Below are 20,506 nucleotides of genomic sequence, written 5' to 3' on the forward strand. Positions count from 1 at the left end.
CGTTCGTCCTGCTTTAAGTGGAGATGTGGAGAACCAAGTAAAAATGTATGGAACATTTTGTTCAGCTGTGAGAATATCGGGCACAGAGTGGAAATACATGTTCACGCTTGCCTCGTAAATCTCTGATTCATTCTTTATAATAAACCCCACATCATGTTGCTCCTGTTTGATGAAACAGTTTAACAGCAAAGGATATTGGTCAGATTCTGCAACTTCTCCTTTGATAGTATAAACTTTAAAAAAAAAAAGTGACATGACATGAAAAATTATCTCATAATTCATCTCAATGTCATGTTCAATATTTAAAAAAACAAAACTGAGAATATCTGAGGTGACCTGAGATTAACTGTCTCTGAAGTGTCTTCCTCTCATGAAACCACAGCACATCCTCCGCTGACCTACTGCTGGAAATGTGCAATCCATTTACACTAGACCACATGTACGACAACCCCTCTCCTCCCTGCTTCTCCTTTCATATCTACACAGGCACACACACACACACACACACACACACACAGGCTTGCACACACACATCTGGCCGGGGGGTAAATTAACTAACATTCCCACAGAGGCTAATCTCCACGCCTCTACTGTAACAAGATAATAATAATAAAATAAGGGACAGCAGCTCCTCTGGCAGCTAAATATTTATCTACCTGCCACAGCCTGAGGGACTCACTATAACATTCAAAAATGCATGGATTTATGTATAATTGTTTAAAACTGTACTGTACCGTACTGATTATGAATTGTAATATTGTAATATTAGATTAGAGCAGGAATACGCTGCACAGTGCTCTGGCATCTTGTTCCTTCTGCTGCTCAACTCATAGGCTCAACGAGTCACTCATAGAACTTATCTGGTAGGATGACCGATCCAAGATGGCGGCCGCATTTCTCGCGGCCCAACGTTCGATGCGGCATCTACTCTTTATATGTCTATGGACACCAACGTCTGGGCACCAATGACGCGTCGTCTGTCCAAGTCGCTGGCGCGGTAATACTCTGCACGCTGTGACGCCTCTATACGTCCATTATAACGTCTCTTCATGACGACATTTGCTCTCCAACAAGCAGAAAAGTGATTTAGTGAGCACAGCGGTGACGTAGGGGGGGTCGAGTGGACGCGATAACGGCTAATTAGCGGCTAACTAACCGCTAACGGTCATAGAACGTTGACGTTAGAGACGTGTGCAGATTTGTGAGCAAAGCTAGCGTTAGCTTAGCATCAGGTGAGCTAGCTCGCTTGTTTACAGCGTGGATGTGTAATGCTTCACGGGTTATGTAATTGGGCATCAAAACATGGCTGAATCCAAGGAGGCGACTCAGACGGAGGTAATCAAACCCCTCTTTTCCAAACTAACATATGTGCAGCGGTAGGTAACGCTAGCTGTGTTTACATTGCAGGAGCATTGTTGCTAAATCAGCAGCAAGCTAATTTGTCGTGTTTGTTTGGCGAGAATGCACCAAAACGCAAAGGTTAAAACCCCGACAGTGCGGGCTAATGCCAATTTATATATGTACTGTTGTACTACAGCTGTGTTTTTCTAATACACGTATTTCTGCTATGTTTACTTTCAGCTAGCTTCATTGTAACGTTAGAGGGATAGTTAGGCTTATAGAAGTGAGGTTGTTTGAGCGTCAGTGTGAAACTTAACTACCTTGAGACCTCAAAAACAGGGAGGATTTTGAAACCAAAGCAGGGAATGATTTACCTAATACTACATTGCAACAGCATTTTATGTTAAATGCTGAATCTATGGCACCAACACAATAATCATCAGTTTTCATTCATTAATTCTTTTCTAGAGGTGCACCAATCCAACCGTATATCTTGCCATGTGAGTGACAGCTTCAGTCTTGACATAAACATTTATCCTTCTTTAAAAAAGTTAACAAATTAACACAGATATAAATGTAAAAAGTGTACATTAGCAGGAACAATAAATAAATAACACTTCCATGTAAAGTGCACTGCAAACAGATATTTTTAAAATGTTATATAAAACCCTGACCGGTGTTGAAAACTTAGAATTGAAGTGACTAGATCGCTGTGTATGATATTAATGAAAAATAAATGACTGGATCTGCCTCATTCATCCGATATCCGATCCAGCTAATTAGCTGATATCCGATCTGGGTATAGGATTGGTGCATCTCTAGTACAAATGCTTATTGTAGTTGAAAGTGCAAATGCTCTGCAGCAGCCTGTATCACCATACTTAAGTTAGTGATAGGTGAAATTCAACTGGCCTTTCTCTCTCCATCTTTCCCTCACTGAGGAGGACGAGGTGCGAGTCGCTCTCTTCCACAACACCTGCACGCGTTAAAGAACATTTCCTAAGGCTGGATTGTTGTCCGTGTGGAAACTGTCGACTTTTTGAGTCATCAGACTTCTCGCGTGCGCTGTACAGTGCCAGAAACAGGTTGTGATAACAAAAAGGAAAGAAGGTTTGGAACATTTTGGGAGGAATATGGGAGAATTGTAACTCTGGGGGGAAATTGTGAGTTTTTTTGGCAAGTTTGGTGTGTTTTCCTACAGTTGATGGCAGCCGGCACGCCTCCAGTTTGGCACACAGGAGGACAGACACAGAAGCAAACAATGTACTACTGTGGAGGGGCAGCAGCTAAATGTATTTAAGCCACCTAAATTATCAATATCAGTTTAAATATAGGCCATATTTAGAGTATTTTCCCCACTTTACTCTACTGTCAGACAGCCTTTTCACTACATTTTCTCAACGTGAGAACTTCCCCATAAGTGCAACTGCAGTGCAGGGTACCACTACACCACGGATCAGCTGTTTGGATGAGAAGGTGCTGTTGTGAGATCAGGCTGATATCAAACTTTCACTCTTCTAAAGATTTCAAAGATGGTGCGTGCGTGTGTTTTTCCGGGCTGTTCGAACAAAGAAACTTCCTGGTCGCCATTTTTTTTCCACCGTGTACCAGTGAGTGACGTTGGCCTTAGACAGTTGTGGCTGGTTACAATGAATATAGATGCTGACACTCCACGAGAAGAAGTGAGACAACTCCGCGTTTGCAGTGATCATTTCTCTGAAGAGGATTATATCAAACCAAAACCAAATAGGCCAGATAGACACTTTCTGAAGCGCACTGCTGTACCCAAACATCAGGTAAGATAGCTCATTATTCACTGTTCACCTCCTTTACGGTCAACGCATTGTTCGTTGCAGTATTCTCAAAAATGCCAGGGGGGTGCAAACAAATTAATCTGTGAATAAGTGTAAGAAATAGTAGAGAAGAACCAGAGATGAGAAGTAAAGGACAGTGATGCATGGTAACGGAAATAAACACAACGATTGGGCAAACATTGCATACATACATTTGCGTATGCTATTCACTGCACTTTTTTGTGTTCAATGCCTGACACTGCCCCCACCATTTCCGGTCGTACGTCAAAATTTGGTCTGTATCGGCCCGTATCCACAAGCTTGCAGGATACGTGCAGAAATACGGACAAAATTTACGCAGAGTACAGACAGAAGGCTCCGTCCGTATCCGTATCTGACGTAGAGCATGATAAGCCTTTAGCCATTTGGGGCTGTTAGCGTCTCCAGGCATTCTCTATACCTGGTTGATTAATGAAAAAAGCTGTCTCGATGGCGTATTTGATGTATTTTAATGCCGAAAAAAAAGATCACGGGTGCCTTTTCGCTGGACTTACACTTTAACGTCAATGTTAAATACCTCAGGTGAAAAGTGCCGTCCGCCCCCTGATGTTTAACACACTGCACAGCCATCCTCATCATCATAGCTCTGACAAAGTGATCTCATGTTTTCTAAACTCTATATACAAAGCCTCTTCGTTTCCCAGTGTGGTGGCGTTCTCTCTTTCCATGAATTTAGTTTTGAATTTAATTTTCAGAGTTGCTCAAGGAGTTAGTCATTGTACATTCCCACCACTGAGAGCGTTAAATCTAGTTCATATGACTGTTGTGGGCTTTAAAATATCTTAATTTGTTTTCAGCACAGCCATCTTCTTTGCCAAATGATGGGTCTTGTTAAGTTACACTTTACACGAGCAATATGAAAAATAGGGATGGGCACAGGTAATGTTTTCCCAGATTGATTTATTGTCTGAGGGGGGACTGATTCCTTAAAGAGAGAAATCTATTTTTAGAGCGCATCTTCCTTGTTCTAACAGCAAGCGTGCCTCAGGCTATCACGTCACATTAACGCTGTCTGTCAACGCTGAAGTCATTAAATATGCACTAAATGTGTGGAACAAGTTGTAAAATATGGTCCCTAAAACATAACGCAGGTTATTTATTGTCTCTCACAGGTGAAGGAGGGGACAGAAGGAGAGCCCATGGAAACGGTTTCAGAGCCGGGAGCATCAGCAGATGTTGGAGACCCAGAGGCTTCTCCTGGACTCTCTGAACATGGAGTGGAGGATGACTTTGTTGCTGCTGAAAATGAAATGGAAACTAAAGGAATTAAACATAAAGAAAGCGAGGCAGATCCACAGTCGTCTACAGAACAGACAATCCACACAGTTTTGATTGACGGCGGCGAGCCAGGCAGCGCAGAGTCTGAAAGAGAAGAAGAAACTGTGGTGAAAACCGAGGAGGAGTCGGAGATGATCACCAAGGACGACACGAGCACAGAGCAGGAAAAGGAGTCTGGTGGCAGTAAATTGAGGCTTTCTACAGCCAACGACCTCGATGAGATGATGGACATTGGTACTGTGGATCAGGTGGAGCAGGAAGCTCAGATGAAGGAGGAGCAGGAGAATAGTTCGACGGATGTGGATAGCTGCCGTTCACCGGACATTTCAAACACAGGTAAAGCGAAGCTGGCATTTTATCACACGTAATCAAAGCAACAATCCAAACCTTTTGAAACTAGAGTACGTCATTGGCTTTCTCTTTCTGTGAAGGTAAATGAAGCACTGCTCTTTAGCTTCACTCTCATTTCTGTATTTGTAATGTTCCCTCACAGCCTCAGTGGCAGAGGACAGTAACTCTTTCAAGGAGGAAGAAGATGATGTGAAACCCACCATATTACCACCACTCACAGAGGAGGAGCAAGCGCAGGAGGAGCAAGCGCAGGACGTGAAAGTGGAGTTAGACTTGATGCGGTCCAACTCGCCTCCAACGTCTGAAGCCACGGCCAGTAGAGGTGAGTGACCTCAGAGCAGTGGTGCTTGGGACGTTTTGCCAGTGTGTTGCAATAACCACAGGAGTGCACAAATTCCAAATCCATACTAGGGTAAAAGGGAGGGAGGACAATTACTCTAAAGCACGGGGCACGGTATGAATGGACAGTGTGCATGCACCCAGGGTTTCAAAACAAAAACAATCTGTCCATACAAGTGCTTTAGCTCTGTATCAGAACTAATCTCCATCCATATTAATATGCCCGTATATCGCGTGACCATGCATGTACCATTAATGTCTATTGTTATTCGATGGCTGGAAATACAGAAAAGTGAAAAATCAGACCAGGATTTATTGTTTTGGACCGATGGCAGAGGTTGAAGGGTTACTGGAAGTAAGACGTGGGTAAAAGGCGCTAATTGTGGTAGAAAACACAGATTGGGAGTCATTGCAAAGCAAATACGGCAACATATTACCGGGAGCATGGCAGGAAGCCATGGCAAAGGGAAAGGAGACACAAGAAAGATGAAATCACAAAAGCTGTGTCCTAACTCAGGTGTGTCAAACTAATCCAGTAAAGCGCCGTGACTCAACGTATTCAATCATTTGAATTGTCTTCACACAGTTTATTTGTTGGATCACGTGTGTTCTTGCTCGGTTGGAATGAAAACCTGTAGCCACAGCAGCCCTTTACTGGATCAGTTTGACACCCCTGTCCTAACTGATAAGACTGACTGATGTGGGTGTTTGTGTCATTTCCTGTGTACTTACTTTGCACGCTTATTAACACCAATTCAAATGTGGCTTCTGTTCCTGTAGGAAGTGACAGTTCATCACCAGCGGGCGTCATGAATGGGATGAAAGTAGTTAAGTTGTCAATACCAAGATTAGACACTGTAAGTATAAGTAGGACAATCTGCATCAGCTTGGCGTTTAAGTTAAAAATGACATGCATCATGTAACAACTTTAACCACAAAGTCTATATATTTTTCCTCTGTTGTAGGAACGCATAAATGCTGCAGTTAAGTCAATCAAGTCGCCTCCTTCACCACCTTTGGTCAAGGTGAAGGATGAGCCCATAGACGAAGAGTATGAACAAGCTCTAATATCTTCTACATCTACAGCCAGCGTGAAAGATGAGCCTAATACTGCAAAGGTGGGACACACACACACACACACACACACACACACACACACACACACACACACACACACACACACACACACACACACACACACACACACACACACACACACACACACACACACACACACACACACACACTTTAAGCTAATCTGTTTCATGTCACAATAAGCACACTTGTCACTTTTACGTCAAAGTCACGATGACAATTGTCGGCGAGTCTCGTAAAGTTAAGAAACTCTAACTTCAGTCCAGATAACCGCTGACCCCGTCTCCCTGTTGTGTCACTGACAGGAGGACTTGAGGATCGGATCAGTCTTCTCGGTGACCTCAGCTGCCGAAACACAGACGCTGCCTGTCGTCAACCCCTCGTTGCTGCAGATGTCGTGTTCCCACTGCAACAAGAGCCTGATGAAAGGACAGACAGCTTTCCAGAGGAAGGGCTCCCCAGCACTCTTCTGCTCCACGTCCTGCCTCACCACGTCTCTCCCCACGGCCAAAGGAGTCAACAAGATCTGCCACAGCTGCCAAAAGTGAGCCATGAGTAATTGACTGTATACCTGTAGACGATTAATTACACCAAAGTTCATGGCCCAAATACACCATTACTGAACTTGGATGTCTTGTTGCTTCTATCCCAGGTTGATATTTCGCCCTCAGGACGTGATTCTGTCTCCAGATCCTAAAGGCACCATGAAGGAATTCTGCAGCCAGAACTGCCTGACAACCTTCAACTTCAGGAACTCGGGCGCCACCAAAAAAACACCGCAGCCGATAGGACCACAGTCTCTCTGCAGCATGTGCACCAGATACTGTGTTGTAAGTCAGACAGACCTGCAAACGACAAGATTATTATCACGATCGATTAATCTCCCATTTATTTTATGCATTAATTGATTAATCGTTTCATCTATAAACTGTCAGAAACTAGCTAAAAATCACCATTTTAAGTGTTCAAGGTGAAGCTTCGGTCTTTTGTTTTGTCCGACCAACAGTAAAAAAAACAAATCATAACATGAAAAAGCAGAAAACCCTCACATTAGATAGCTGGAACCAGAGAATATGTGGCAATTTTGCTGAAAAGATCGCTTAAATGATCATCACAGTTTCCCGTCAACTAGTTATTTCAGCTCTAAAACAGAATCTTAAACATCAAAATCATCCTATATTTTCCTTCTTCCCTTAGCAGTACCAACACAATAATAATAAACCCAATTATAAACTTTATTTATATATAAATGGCACACCAAACCTTTTACCTTGCTTCCCCTGTAAACTACACTCCAGTGAACAGATCTTTTGTTGTCCCTCTTGCAGAGTAAACATGAGGTGATCCTGGGCGGCACTGTCCACAAGATCTGCAGCGACGCCTGCTTCAACCGTTTCCGTACGGTGAACAACCTGTCCATGGCCGGCTGTGCGAACTGCGGCTCCTACTGCCACACCAAACCGGTCATGCTGAAGATGGAAGACAGCAACAGCACTCTGTGCAATATAGAGTGCCTGACCCAGTACAAAGCGGTATGAAAACGTGAATGTGTTTGGGTGTGACTGATCAGATGATGTGTTCAGCATTTGGCAAGGATGGATCATAAAACATGAAAATGCTCTCGCTTTTTTGTGATGAGCCATGCAGACGTTTTCTGCAGGACTGCTGTCAAAAGATGCGTTTAGTGAGCTTGTTTTAATGTTCCTGGAGTTATGTTACAAACTGTCGTCTTGACTAGGCTGTGGTACAAAACTACAAATTGACTGCATCTTCCAGACATCTGTCGTTCCATATTGTTTTTTTTTTCTTTCCGTTCGCTGCAGAGTTGCTCAAAGTAACGCAGCCTTTTGCTCTTTTTGTCAACATTGCTGTGGATGCGGTTTTATTGTTTTATGTAACTATACAACAAACTTTATTTGAACTTTCACTGAACAAAACCGACCAGCAGGTTCTGTACTTACGTACGTCATACGTCACATTGTATCGACTGATCCGTACAGTGTGAACGTAAAAGTTGCAGCGCCTGAACGCACAATAAAGCAGATTTAAACATATAGTTACACATCGTTTAAGATGATTACACAACACGCGGTTCAACATCCTGTCCTTTTTTTTTTTTTTTTTAATCTCATAACAGAAAACGAAGATAACAGTGCCTTGTGCGATGTGTCGCACTACCCGGTTGATGGCGGAGACGATTAACAACAAAAACAGTGACGACTCTGTGAACCTTTTCTGCAGCAGCAGCTGTGTGATGGCGTTCAAGGTCCAGACTGTCAGTGCATCAGGTATATATATTATATTTAGTGATAGACATTAGATTAATACCATTTGAAGGTAATCGATACATCTGCAGGCAGCCTTGTCTTTTGGCTGCTGTAGAACGAAGTTAGCGCTCCTCTTTGTCAGTTTCTTTCCATGGGAACATGTCAAGATAGCAAGCCTACAAGCAGCTAAACTAGCCTACAGGGCTTTAAAAGCTATTGAAAAATCATCATATCAACATTATTTATCAGCCATTGGCCTTCCTGCTTTATAAATATCAGCATTCACCTCTGTAAAAACCCATCAGTCTACCTCTATTAGTTTATTTAATTGTGTTCATCCTTCAGTCAGCCATGAAGGTCTCATTGAGATACAAGGTCCTGGTCAGTTCATTAATCGTTGTTAATAAAACTTTTCTTCTTTTTCACAGGTGCACGGCTGAGTTGTGATACCTGTGGGAAAAACACAGTGCCGTCCTACCACCTGGCCATGTCAGATACCTCCATCAGGAACTTCTGCACTCTACCTTGTGTCATGGCTTTTCAGGTAATCACCTCTACTGACTGTAAGGGTCGCGGTGCGCTCACTCAGACCACGTCGGACATCATTTTGTTCCTGATCCTCAACAGTCACACTCTGGGATTCTGGCGCACATCTTTCAGTCTCTCTGGAAGGCGTTCATATTGTTGAACTCTATGTTACACCAGTAAGACACTTGTATTGTTTTTTATGCCACAGGAAAAGTTCAAGAAGTGTCAGAAACAGGTGAATGTTTTCACCAAGTTGCCCATCGGATCCACTCAAATCCAGAGCTTCGCTTCTACCCAAACTCTGGAAGACGCCCCCAAAGGATCACTGAAACTGAACTGCTCACAGTGTGCCCGCGAAATGGCTTTTAAGCCTGAAGTCATCCAGATCAAGGTAACTTGTGTGTTTGTTTGATTGCATAGGAATAGCTTTTTCATGCATCAGTCAGGGTGACTAATGACTGAAGTCTTTTTTTAGTGGGTATTATTTCTATTGATACAACTGGAATTTAGCGAGACACAAAAGAAAGATACAGTAATGCCCAAAAAAAAGTACTGTGGTAAAATACTCAGTGGTAATGTGTTCAGAAGAACCGTTTTAATCCGACATGACACGACATGTCTGTTTGGTTAAATAACATTTACAGCTCTGTGTGTGCAGGACAAGATGGTTTTCGTGTGCAGCGTGGACTGTGCTCACGAGTTCAAGAAAGACAACTTTGTGACGAGCCTGTGTGAATACTGCAAGGTCGAAAAGATCACCAGAGACGGCAAGAGGATCAACAACAGAGACTGCTTCTTCTGCAGCGACGGTAGGGAGACGGATGGAAATGTATTCTCAAGAGAAATCAGAATCGCACACCATCAAACCGTATAATTATTTCCAAGTTGTGTTTAAACAACACAGGTGTGAAAAGTAATCAGTCACAGTGTCCCTGAGCCTCTCCTCTCCTCCCTCTCAGGCTGTAAGCTCCTCTATCGACACGACATGACTAAAAACTGGGGGAAACACTGTCACTCCTGCGTCTACTGCCACAGTGTGTCCAAGAAGCTGGTGACGGCACAGTACGGAGGCTCGACGGAGGAGTTCTGCTCTGATTCGTGCCGGTCCAAATACACCATGCTCTTCTGCCATGTAAGCCCGCCCCAATGAAGTCATAAAAATCATAGTTGGACTGAAAAACAATGGTATTTGTATGAGGTTCTTATCCTTGGTATTTTTATTGCTTTAACTTGCCGTCACGTACCACTGTTTAAGTTTACTCAGGGGGAACTGAAGCTGTTTCTATGCTCTCGTCAAAGCCACCAGACTGTTGCTGATCTGTCACTGCCTTGATAGGTTAATCTGTTAGATTTGTTACTTCCTGACTATTTAAAACCCCAAAGTCACACAATAACACAGACAAACTAATCAATCGAGGCAGCGATGGACCAGCAACTCCCGTATTCTGTGAGGTATAATTACTGTTATTGTCAATGGAGTCTGGTGGCTTCAGTTCCCCCTGCGTAAACTTAAAGAGAGCTGTGAAAATATTCTTAATATAGTGTTCACTATATGGGGGCGTGCTGACCGCCATTCACTGTAGGTAACGCACTGACTCGTGGATAAGTACCTCATACAACCCCACTTCAAAAAACCCAGACTATGCTTTTTAATGTTTCCTCGCTGTTTTCTCTCAGGTTGCAAAGTGCGACACCTGCGGCCGCAAAGGGAAACTGAAGCAGAGTCTCGCCCTGCTGGGGGAAGTCAAACACTTCTGTGACCTGAGTTGTCTGCTGAAGTACTGCTGTGGTAAAGTGGCCACGCAGGGCCAGATCTCCAAAGGTGTGTGTTCTTGTTGCCTTTTCAAGTTTTCTATTCCTGTATTGTATTGTTTTGTTTTGTTTTTTTTAATCCTTAATTAAAATGTTCTCCTTAATATCCCGTGCTGACTCCTTGTGTTTCTGGCTGTTTTCGTGGATCTGCAGGTAAGGGGGAGGCCACACCTGTCATCGCCAACGTCATCTCTCTTGCGGGGGAACCAATCAGGAAATCAAGCAGAGTGGCCCAGCAAAGTAAACAACAGCACACAAGCACAGGTATTTATGAACTATATGTCAAATATATAAGACAGAAAAAACGTGCTTGTTCAATCAGTAGCCATATTAGATTTGAAGGTTTCATACCCTGCTTTTGTCTCCACAGGAACAATCATTAAATCAAAGAACACCGGACATGTAAGTAGTTTTATTTTAAATACCGTCAAATTTAATTATTTCTGATTTTAACAACAAAGCAATTTAAAGTGCTTCACATTAGACAAATCAAATAACAAACAAAGAGAAAAGGCAGAAAAAATGACACACTGTCATTTAAAAGACTAAAATTAAGTATAATTCGAAGCAATTTAAAATTGAATAAAACAGTTTTAACAAGAGTATAAATTAAAGTGCATCAATGAAACCATGAAACTAAAGAGTACTCGTTGGTGAAACTCTGCTGTGGCTGCCGTGAGCTCATGACTAGTGCATTTGTTGTTTTGAAAATGATTAATTCTTCTTGTAAGTCATTAAGTATTTGTGTCCTTTTTGTCTGTTCTTCAGATCAGTATTCAGACAGACGCAGTGAAAAGTCATCCCCCTCCTGCCCCCAAAATCCTAAAGAACAAAGCCCTGCTCTGCAGACCGCTGGTGCAGAACAAAGGGGTCTCCTGTCGGACACAGACAGCTGACGTCGAGGCACAGACAGGTAAAGTTTCTTTCTCTGCTCTGCAGTCGAGCTACAGAAGGAACGGCGTACTGCCCAGCCTTGTCTGGTGTTCACTCCTCAGTCAGAGCAAGACACAAGCAAACATTAAATGATCATGATCAAAACATTAAGTAAAAGTTAAAGTGAACAGCTGATAATAAAAACAGGGTGACACTAAACATTGATTAATGTGAGCATAAAGGAATCTGTAAACGTTTTGCATTCATAGTAACAATTTAGATGTGATGATAAAGTCTTTGAGAGTCTGGACATTTTTTGGTTCAGGAACCTTGAAATTCATATTCTCATTTTTCACAAATAAGGAGAAAATTTGAAAATGAATTAATAATAATTTAAATAAAAGTATGATCCATTAAGATCCTCTGTGGAGTTTTTAGTATATTTAATATGTTAATTCTTTTGAGCCCAAAATCCAAAGCCATTGATTTGCTTTTGAATGTGCTGGCTCTAAAAGTTTGACTTGTATTGAGTAAAGACTTTCCCTCACTATTATCTTTTTTCCTCCCGCTCTAAAGATGACGCCTTCCCTAAAATCATGGTCATTCCTGTGCCAGTGCCCGTGTACATTCCTGTACCCATGAACATGTACAGCCAATGTACCCCGAAACCTGTGGGCCTGCCAATACCGGTACGTCAAACACTACAACCACCTCTGTTCTGAAGGCACGGACACGCCTACCCGACATCAAAGAACTAGTGGAGACTAAAGCCGATTGTGTCTAGACGCACCGTAAAGACTACAGCTGATGGCTAACTAACACGTACGTTCTGCACCTGCTTTAGAGGAAATGACTCTCAGCAGGCGGCGGAAGTCTGTATTCATAATTCAAAAAGAGAAACAGGAAGACGGACAGGATGGCTCAAATGCTTGTTAGCCAGTTAGCACATTAACAATAAAACCCGGTGTTGAAAGGCAGAATGATGTTGGACAAACAATTTGTGCCAAGAAACCCCAAAATACCTGATCCAAAAGTTTGTTTTCGATCTCACAGCCTCTTAACCTCAGCCGTTCGTTTACTTTCCTCACTTTTCTTGTTCATTGACTGAAAATCTGCCAATCAGACTGATTTCTTTCACCAATGGACTTCAGCTGTTCAGATTTGACACGCTGAACCAGCTGAGAAACAGCCGACGGTGCTGAACACAACACAAAATGTAGGGCGACAGACGCTCACCTCGGTGTGTCCCTGACTTAGTGTTTGATTCTCTGTGTGAAAGTCCGATTAAACATGGCTCATGTCATTATGAGGAGTACAAAATTAAACATTTATGTGCGACGACAGTCTGGAATAGTCAATATTCAGTGTCTTGTTCCTTATTACGGAGCTTTATTGGTTGTTACTTACTCTGCCCAACGCAGCTGCCTGTCCCCATGTTCCTTCCTGTGACAATGGACAGTGCTGAACGCATCGTGGAAACCATCCAGGAGATCAAAGAAAAGATCCCGTCCGACCCCTTTGAGGCGGAGCTTATCCTCATGGCCGAGATGGTCGCAGAACAGCACGAAAAGAATGACAAAGACGAGGAGAAACCTAAAGAGAAAGTGGTGGAGAAAGAGAGGCAAGAAGCAGCTGCTTCAGAGGGTAAATGAAACTGTTCCAATGTTTGTTTGTCTTAGGTGAAGAAAAAACGATTTTCAAATTTCCATAAATGTGTCTATGTTGCAGTTTTTTTATAGTAGTTCCTCTTATTTAATTCACAGACCACGCCAGTAACTACAGTGAGGACTTGGACACAGACGACTTGGCCAGTTTCCTCAACACCTGGGAGGACGCCTCCTCTGACGCAGGTCTCAGGTCTCCGGCTCAACCGTTCAGTCAAGAGAAGCTGAACCCGATTCTCGACATCCCTGTGGGCGTGACCAGTGAGACTGACATCGAGACTCCACCTCCGGCTCCAGCTCAGGCACCAGCTCCAGCTCCAGCCCCAGCCCCAGCTCCGGCTCCGGCTCCGGCTCCGGCTCCAGCTCCGCCCCACATGGACATCGAAGCTGACTTCACCATCGGTGAGGAGATGAGATGCACAGATGTGTGACGTAACATTTCACTTTTCTCTCCACTGTGGCCGGCGTTTAAAGAGTGCCGAGTGTGTGGTCGGGAAAAACAAATCATTCAAAATCATTTGGTCTAATGTTTCATGTGGTGTCGTTGCCAGAAACTCTGGAGAAGATGGCCCGGCTCAGAGAACAGGCTGAGCGATCCCCGAGCCCTCCTCCTACCTCTTCACGGCGACGACAAGCTCCCAGGAAAGCACGAGAAAAGAAGGTAGCTGACTGGAAAAAAACACAAGATGCTGCTTGTGCATTTAAGACTACCGTACATCAGATTGTTCTCCCAAAAAATGAATGTGTAGACACGGGGAATGCCTGCCACGCTGCGTGTTGTCTCACCCCTCTCTGTCTCACCCCTCTCTCTCCACTGTCTTAAGGGTCGTAAGTCAAAGCGGTCTAAGGCAGCTGAAGCGTCGACTCAAAAAGGCTCGTCCAAGAAGGCCGTGGCGTTGGACGTCCAGAGGCTGAAGAGCCAGTACGGAGTTGATGCCTGGAAGCGATGGATCCAGTGGAGGCAAACTCAACCCAACCTGGAGAAGCCACGTTACGGCTGTGAGTCTGGCTTCACACTAAATATAACTACTAAAAGTGACTTTCATTGATCCTTTCCCTGACCCCAGATTATGTTCTTGGATTAAACCTTATGGTGGACAAATGAGCTCAATAGTTTTGGAGGAAGTCTAAAATTATGTTCAAGAGATTTTCTTAAAATATGCTCGAGCAGCCATTTGAGATTTAAACCCGTCTCTATTTAAAGTGATTTAAGTCGTTTGATGTTAACATGTGACATATTGTCTTATTTTCTATATCTTTGCGCATTTCTTGTGTTAAACTTAATTATTTTGCACTCCTGATGTGTTGATTTCAGCTCGTCTCATGGAGCTGAAGGAGGACATTCTTCGCTGCACCACCGCTGAGCTGAGCTACGGCCTCTGCTGCTTCATCGCCGAGTTGAAACGAAGCAACGGAGAGCCGTACTCCCCCGACAGCCTGTTCTACCTCTGCCTCGGCATTCAACAGGCAAGACGTTTTTCACCCACAGAAAAAGTTTGACTATAAAGACGGAGAACCACATATCCACATATCTTGTTCATTGTACCGACGTCTTCCTGACAAACGTGTAATAAAAGCATCGTGCCAGTTCACCAGTTGAAGGGTTTTTAATATAAGATAAGATGCTTTATTGTCAATTCATTTAAACCCAACAGAATTCAGTTAATAAATAAAAGCTATTTTCATTGTTCTTATTGCTCATTATGACCCTGTTTGTCTCTGTAGTACCTGTTTGAGAACGGTCGCGTGGAGAACATATTCACGGACCGGTTCTACAACAAGTTCTCCACTGAGTTCACGGCTATGCTGAGAGGTTTCAAGCCCTCGATCACAGCAACTGGTGAGTTAAACATTTGCACTTTTATTTTCTGTTTGACATGAAGAAACCCACATTTGTCCAGACTGAACAGGCCTCCCTGTCTCCTCCTGCAGGTTACATCCACTCCCGTGTGGAGGAGGAGTTTCTGTGGGACTGTAAACAGTTGGGGGCGTACTCCCCCATCGTCCTCCTCAACACTCTGCTCTTCTTCTGCTGCAAGTTCTTTGGCTTCACCACGGTGGAGCAGCACCGCCAGCTGTCCTTCGCTCACGTCATGCGATGCACCAAAAGCAACCCCAACAACACCAAGACCACCTTCCTGCGCTTCTACCCGCCGTTAGCCATCAACGAGCCCGATGAGTCAGGTACAGTATCACAGAGGGTCGACATAAAGCACTCACTTGTTCCATAATAACATATATTTTAAAGTTTCTTCTTGTCAGACACGTTAGTTGTATGGTATGGATGTCTTCTTACCTGTTTTAGCTGACAGTTTCGGCCGTACTCCAGCCTTCCTCAGAGCTGCTGTTTTCTTCCGGGTATGACGTTTTGTCTGACAAGAAGAAACTTTAACTTTCAAAATGGACAAAGAAGACATTAGGAATACAATCGATCTATACTTTAAGATACTAAAACGCATCAACAGTCGTGTTTAAATTTAAATAATTGTGTTTTAACTATCACAAATTTACAGTACATGCTTCTGTAGGAATGTTTTTGTCAAACTATTAGCATGCAGGAATGTTTTTACGTTATATAACATAATATGTATTTCATGCATTAGCTGAATTAATATTTATTACAAAAACAAATTGGCATGAAAATATATTTGCCGCAGCATGTGTTTAACATATGTGTAGTTTTGTTGTTTAAGAGTCGTGGCCCAAATCTGACTGAATCTCTTCCTTTGTATATTTTCATATACAGTTTAAGAGCCCCAAGTTTTTTTGCACCGTAAATATTTTTCCAGCAAACAGCAGATATTATTTTCTGCAAAAAGAAAGTAAAAATCTTTTCATCACTTTCTCTGACTGTATTTGGTGTGTTCACGTCTTTATCCTAGTTTATTAAACAGCTTTTATGTTGTTGCCCTGCATAATCAAATAACAGGAAAGCACCATGTTGCTATTTCAAATGTAAAGCTCATTTATAGGATTTTTGACATTTATCTTAACTGAAATGGATTAATGTTAGAAAAGTGAGTGAATGTGTTCGTGTCCTCCTCAGACTCAGTTCCTGCTAAGAAGCGTAAAGAGGAGGAGAGTAAAGAGGATATTCTGGAGATGATGGAGAACACAGAGAACCCGCTCCGCTGTCCAGTCAGGCTCTACGAGTTCTACCTCTCCAAGTGGTAAGTTTACAACCACACTACTGACAGCCACCAAAGAAATGTTAACCTGGCTCTTCTCAGGACTCTGTGGGTGTGTTCACTGTCATTGAGTCACGTCTTCCTGAGTCTCCTGTTAGACGGAGATGTGTGACGCCATAAATACCCACCAAAGCTCTGCCCACCTTCGACCCAAGCAGACGTGTAATCAGCCAGAATAACTGATAACTTTAAAATGGTGCCTTTGCTCATTTTTCTGCGTTGAAACTCAGTTTTACAGAACCATCAATTAAATCAAGTAATCGATTAGTAGACAGAATCATTAGAGTGTTAGGGGCCGTCCACACTAACGCTGGTGTTTTTAAAACTGTGTGTTTCTCTGCACGCTTCGGCCTTTCGTCCACGTGTAACCGCAGTTGTGGCTCCTGAAACCGGAGTTTTTGTAACTGGAGTCCGGCGTGAACTTTTGGGAAAATTCTGGTGTCAGCAGTCGTGAGGACAGGAAAACCGAGGAAACCCACAATTTCTTGTCGAAGTTATTTGACGTCACACGGTGACGGTAAACAGTAAGTTGTTTCCACGGAGACTTGTGGAGCGCTCTAGACGTGACGGGATATTTCTTATCGCACCGTCGGCCATAAAAGTTCGGTTTCAAAAGTACCCAGGTTCAATTGGACTAGGCGTGAGTCAACTATGAGTTTCTGTAATAGAGGAAAGTCCCACTCAGTGTTCTGATGTTGACATGAACCACTGTCTTCCATGCAGCTCCGAATCAGTCAAGCAGCGCACAAACCTGTTCTACCTTCACCCCGAGCGCTGCTGCGTCCCCAACAGCCCTCTGTGGTTCTCCTCCACCCCTCTGGACGACAGCACCATGGAGGTCATGCTCATCCGCATCCTCACCGTCAGGGAGCTGCATCTCAACGCGAAGAGAGACGGAGGGACGGCGCTGAAGTCGACGTCCGAAGATCTACCGTTTATACCTGACGAGGAGGAGGAGGATGGAGATTCAGAGTGATGGAGAGCAGAAGTGACCTTTTCACTGTGCAGGAGCTCGTGGTTTAAATGTTTGTAGATAAACTGAAACGTTCATGGCTCAAAAAACAGACACGGACGGAATAAACGTCTCACATGCAGAACTACAGTGTGCGGAGTTGCACAGGAGGTCACGCTTCCTAAAGCACATGTTGTGTCGGTGGGACTTGGACACTGAGATGCGAGAGCAGGACACACAGCTGTCGTCCTGCGTTCTGTCTGGTGAACGGCTGCTTCTCACAGATAATGCTCCTGTTTTTCCTTCCATGTCATGATTCCTTAAACTCTTGTGCTTCTTATTGTCCTCGTTTAAAAAAAAAAAGCTACAATGAAATACAATTTTGATTCCTGTTGGTATCGGTGGGTAAACATCCAACCTCAGGAGACAAACCGTGAACAGCTTTCTGTCTTCTGTGATTTCTGTGACAGCAAAGGTTTTGTTTTCATCAATGTTCAGGATTAAGTGTCAGTCGACGAGCACGTGCTGGTGTACAGACCCACTGTGTGTGCAGTTTCTGTGTCCTGAGGATTATGGGAAGGTCATTCTGGGAAATTCAGGAAACGTACAAAGTCATTCCTGATCTCACAGGAAAGCACAAATTTGATTTTACCAAACTGAGACATTTTTCCTCCATTTTATCTTCTGTGGTAATTTTGTTTCTTGCCGTGATAAAATGTAAAAGATGAATTTACACAAAAGACTTTATTCAGATGACCTGGATGTGAAAGGTCTGGTCACTCGATTGTGAGGTGACATTTGATTTCTATCTTTAACTTTAAATCAAAGAATTTAACTTTTTTTTACTTGTATTTCTTTTTGCCACAGAAATAGAAATGGACCGCTTCTGATCATGTGTCCGATCCGGCTCTTAAGTCGTGACGTAACGCCCTTTCAAAATACGACTTCCGGGTCCAAACCTTGTATTTCTACGCAGCTGTGCCGTGTTCCCCGTTGTTTGAACAGATCTGAGTTTAAAAAAAATAACGTAATTGTCATTTTACCTCTTATGGATGAAAAAGACGTCTGACTGATGAAAGAGGTGATCGTTATTGTTCATGTTCGGCTGTTGTTGCTGCTGTTTCAGCGTTTGAACCCGGAAATCGTATTTTTAAAGGGTGTTACGTCAGACTGAAGAGCCGGATTGATGGGCTTCAAAAGTGTTTTCTGATTTGAACACTTAAGAAATATCTATTTGACTGTTTCACTGCTGACAGCTTTCACGCCATTTAAAGAAAACCTTACTGTTTGAACTTTTGTCGACTGAAGTGAACAGAAGAGTTTGGGTGTTAACAACATTTTGAACTTGCTTCTGCATCCACAGCATCCTCTGAGGCGTAACCATGACCCTGGTGTTATATAAAAAAATAAATTAGGAAATACTATCCCTTCATGTATATCTTGGTTATATTAACCCCCAGTTCATAAAGTATGGCTGCCAAGGTTCTGAGTATTTTTTACTGTGTGTTGATTTTGAATAAAAACCTTTCAAAACAAAGTTGTTTTATGAGACGGCAGAACGAACCAACTGGACACAGGTCCCAGGGTTCAGGGGCTCTGACTCTCAAAGTGTTGCTATAAAAAATCACAAACACAAAAATGACAATAAGGAGACTGAAATGACTGAAAATACCCAAAACCAAGAGAAACAAAACTACTAAAGACACGTTAAATCACTATGTATCAAAGCAAAACTGTCACAGGGATTTAAAATGACAAACAGATGTAAACAACCACAGAGATGCACAACAATAAAAAGAAACATGAAACAACTACGACGAGACCCGGGATTGCTACGTTACACAAAAACACTGAGTTTAGATTCATTGTCTTATAATTCGGCCGCGGGTTTAAGTTATTGAACTAAATGTTTTAGCTTGAATATTATGGACTCAACGTGACTAAAGTCTCAATAAATAAACAAATACATAAATAAATGCAAGAATGAGTGGGACCTCCTACCTCATTAACATATGGACATATAAAACATATATATATACATATATATATCAATTATATGTATATATACACATATGTATATATAAATAAAAATAAGTGAACAAAAATGTGGAAATAAATGTAAAGTATTTAGTTTTTATTTTATTTAACGCATTTATTTATTTATTTATTCTTGTATTTATTTATACATTTATTTATGCATTTATTTATTCATTGATTTATTGAAGGAATTCATTTATTTCTATATTTATTTATTTATTCCTGTATGTATTTATACATTTATAAATGCATTTATTTAAGTCATTTATTTATACATTTATGCATTTATTTATTTAAGGAATTTATTTATACATTTATTCATGCATTTATTTAATTATTGAAGGCATTTATTTCTATATTTATTTATCTATTCCTGTATTTATATATACATTCATACATACATTTATTTATTTATTGAAGGCATTTATTTCTATATTTATTTATCTATTCCTGTATTTAGATATACATTCATACATACATTTATTTATTTATTGAAGGCATTTATTTTTATATTTATTTATTTATTCCTGTATGTATTTATACATTTATTTATTGAAGGCATTTATTTCTATATTTATTTAATTATTGAAGGCATTTATTTCTATATTTATTTATTTATTTCTGTATGTATTTATACATTTATATATGCATTTATTTATTTAAGAAATGTATTTAAACATTTATTTATGCGTTTATTTATTAATTTAAGGCATTTATTTATTCATTTATATATTTATTTATTTATTAATTTCTATATTGATTTATTTATGCCTTTATTTATTTAAGGCACTTATTTAAATCTATATTTTATTCCTGTATTTATACATTTATATATTTCCTTATTTATTAGTTTGACCCGTAAACTGTATAAAACTGCTGCCCTCAGAACGCAGACATTCGCGCCCTCTGATTGGCTGCTTGTGGAGTC

General features: G+C 41.8%; 1 protein-coding gene across 2 annotated transcripts; it reads left to right on the forward strand.

The window, feature by feature from the left end:
• The first annotated feature begins 991 nt into the window (after positions 1-991).
• On the forward strand, positions 992-19,067 carry LOC310955994 (zinc finger MYM-type protein 4-like). 2 transcript variants are annotated; one of them, XM_083926077.1, is made up of 27 exons: positions 992-1,335; positions 4,307-4,808; positions 4,966-5,145; positions 5,943-6,019; positions 6,128-6,280; positions 6,563-6,801; positions 6,910-7,087; positions 7,586-7,789; positions 8,395-8,545; positions 8,953-9,068; positions 9,261-9,443; positions 9,711-9,861; positions 10,012-10,184; positions 10,730-10,874; positions 11,018-11,128; positions 11,235-11,266; positions 11,633-11,777; positions 12,314-12,426; positions 13,159-13,381; positions 13,501-13,803; positions 13,953-14,062; positions 14,226-14,400; positions 14,717-14,868; positions 15,127-15,241; positions 15,334-15,585; positions 16,448-16,571; positions 17,313-19,067. In XM_083926077.1, exons 1-27 carry the CDS (start codon positions 1,303-1,305, stop codon positions 17,563-17,565), a joined length of 4,593 nt encoding a protein of 1,530 aa, XP_083782203.1. In that variant the 5' UTR covers positions 992-1,302; the 3' UTR covers positions 17,566-19,067. The 2 variants fall into 2 exon arrangements, with proteins under 2 accessions (XP_083782203.1, XP_083782202.1); XM_083926076.1 differs by lacking the exon at positions 992-1,335 and adding an exon at positions 2,872-3,137.
• The last annotated feature ends 1,439 nt before the right edge of the window (positions 19,068-20,506 follow it).

Source organism: Echiichthys vipera (assembly GCF_963691815.1).
Source record: "Echiichthys vipera genome assembly, chromosome: 13".
Taxonomy (NCBI): Eukaryota; Metazoa; Chordata; class Actinopteri; order Perciformes; family Trachinidae; genus Echiichthys; species Echiichthys vipera.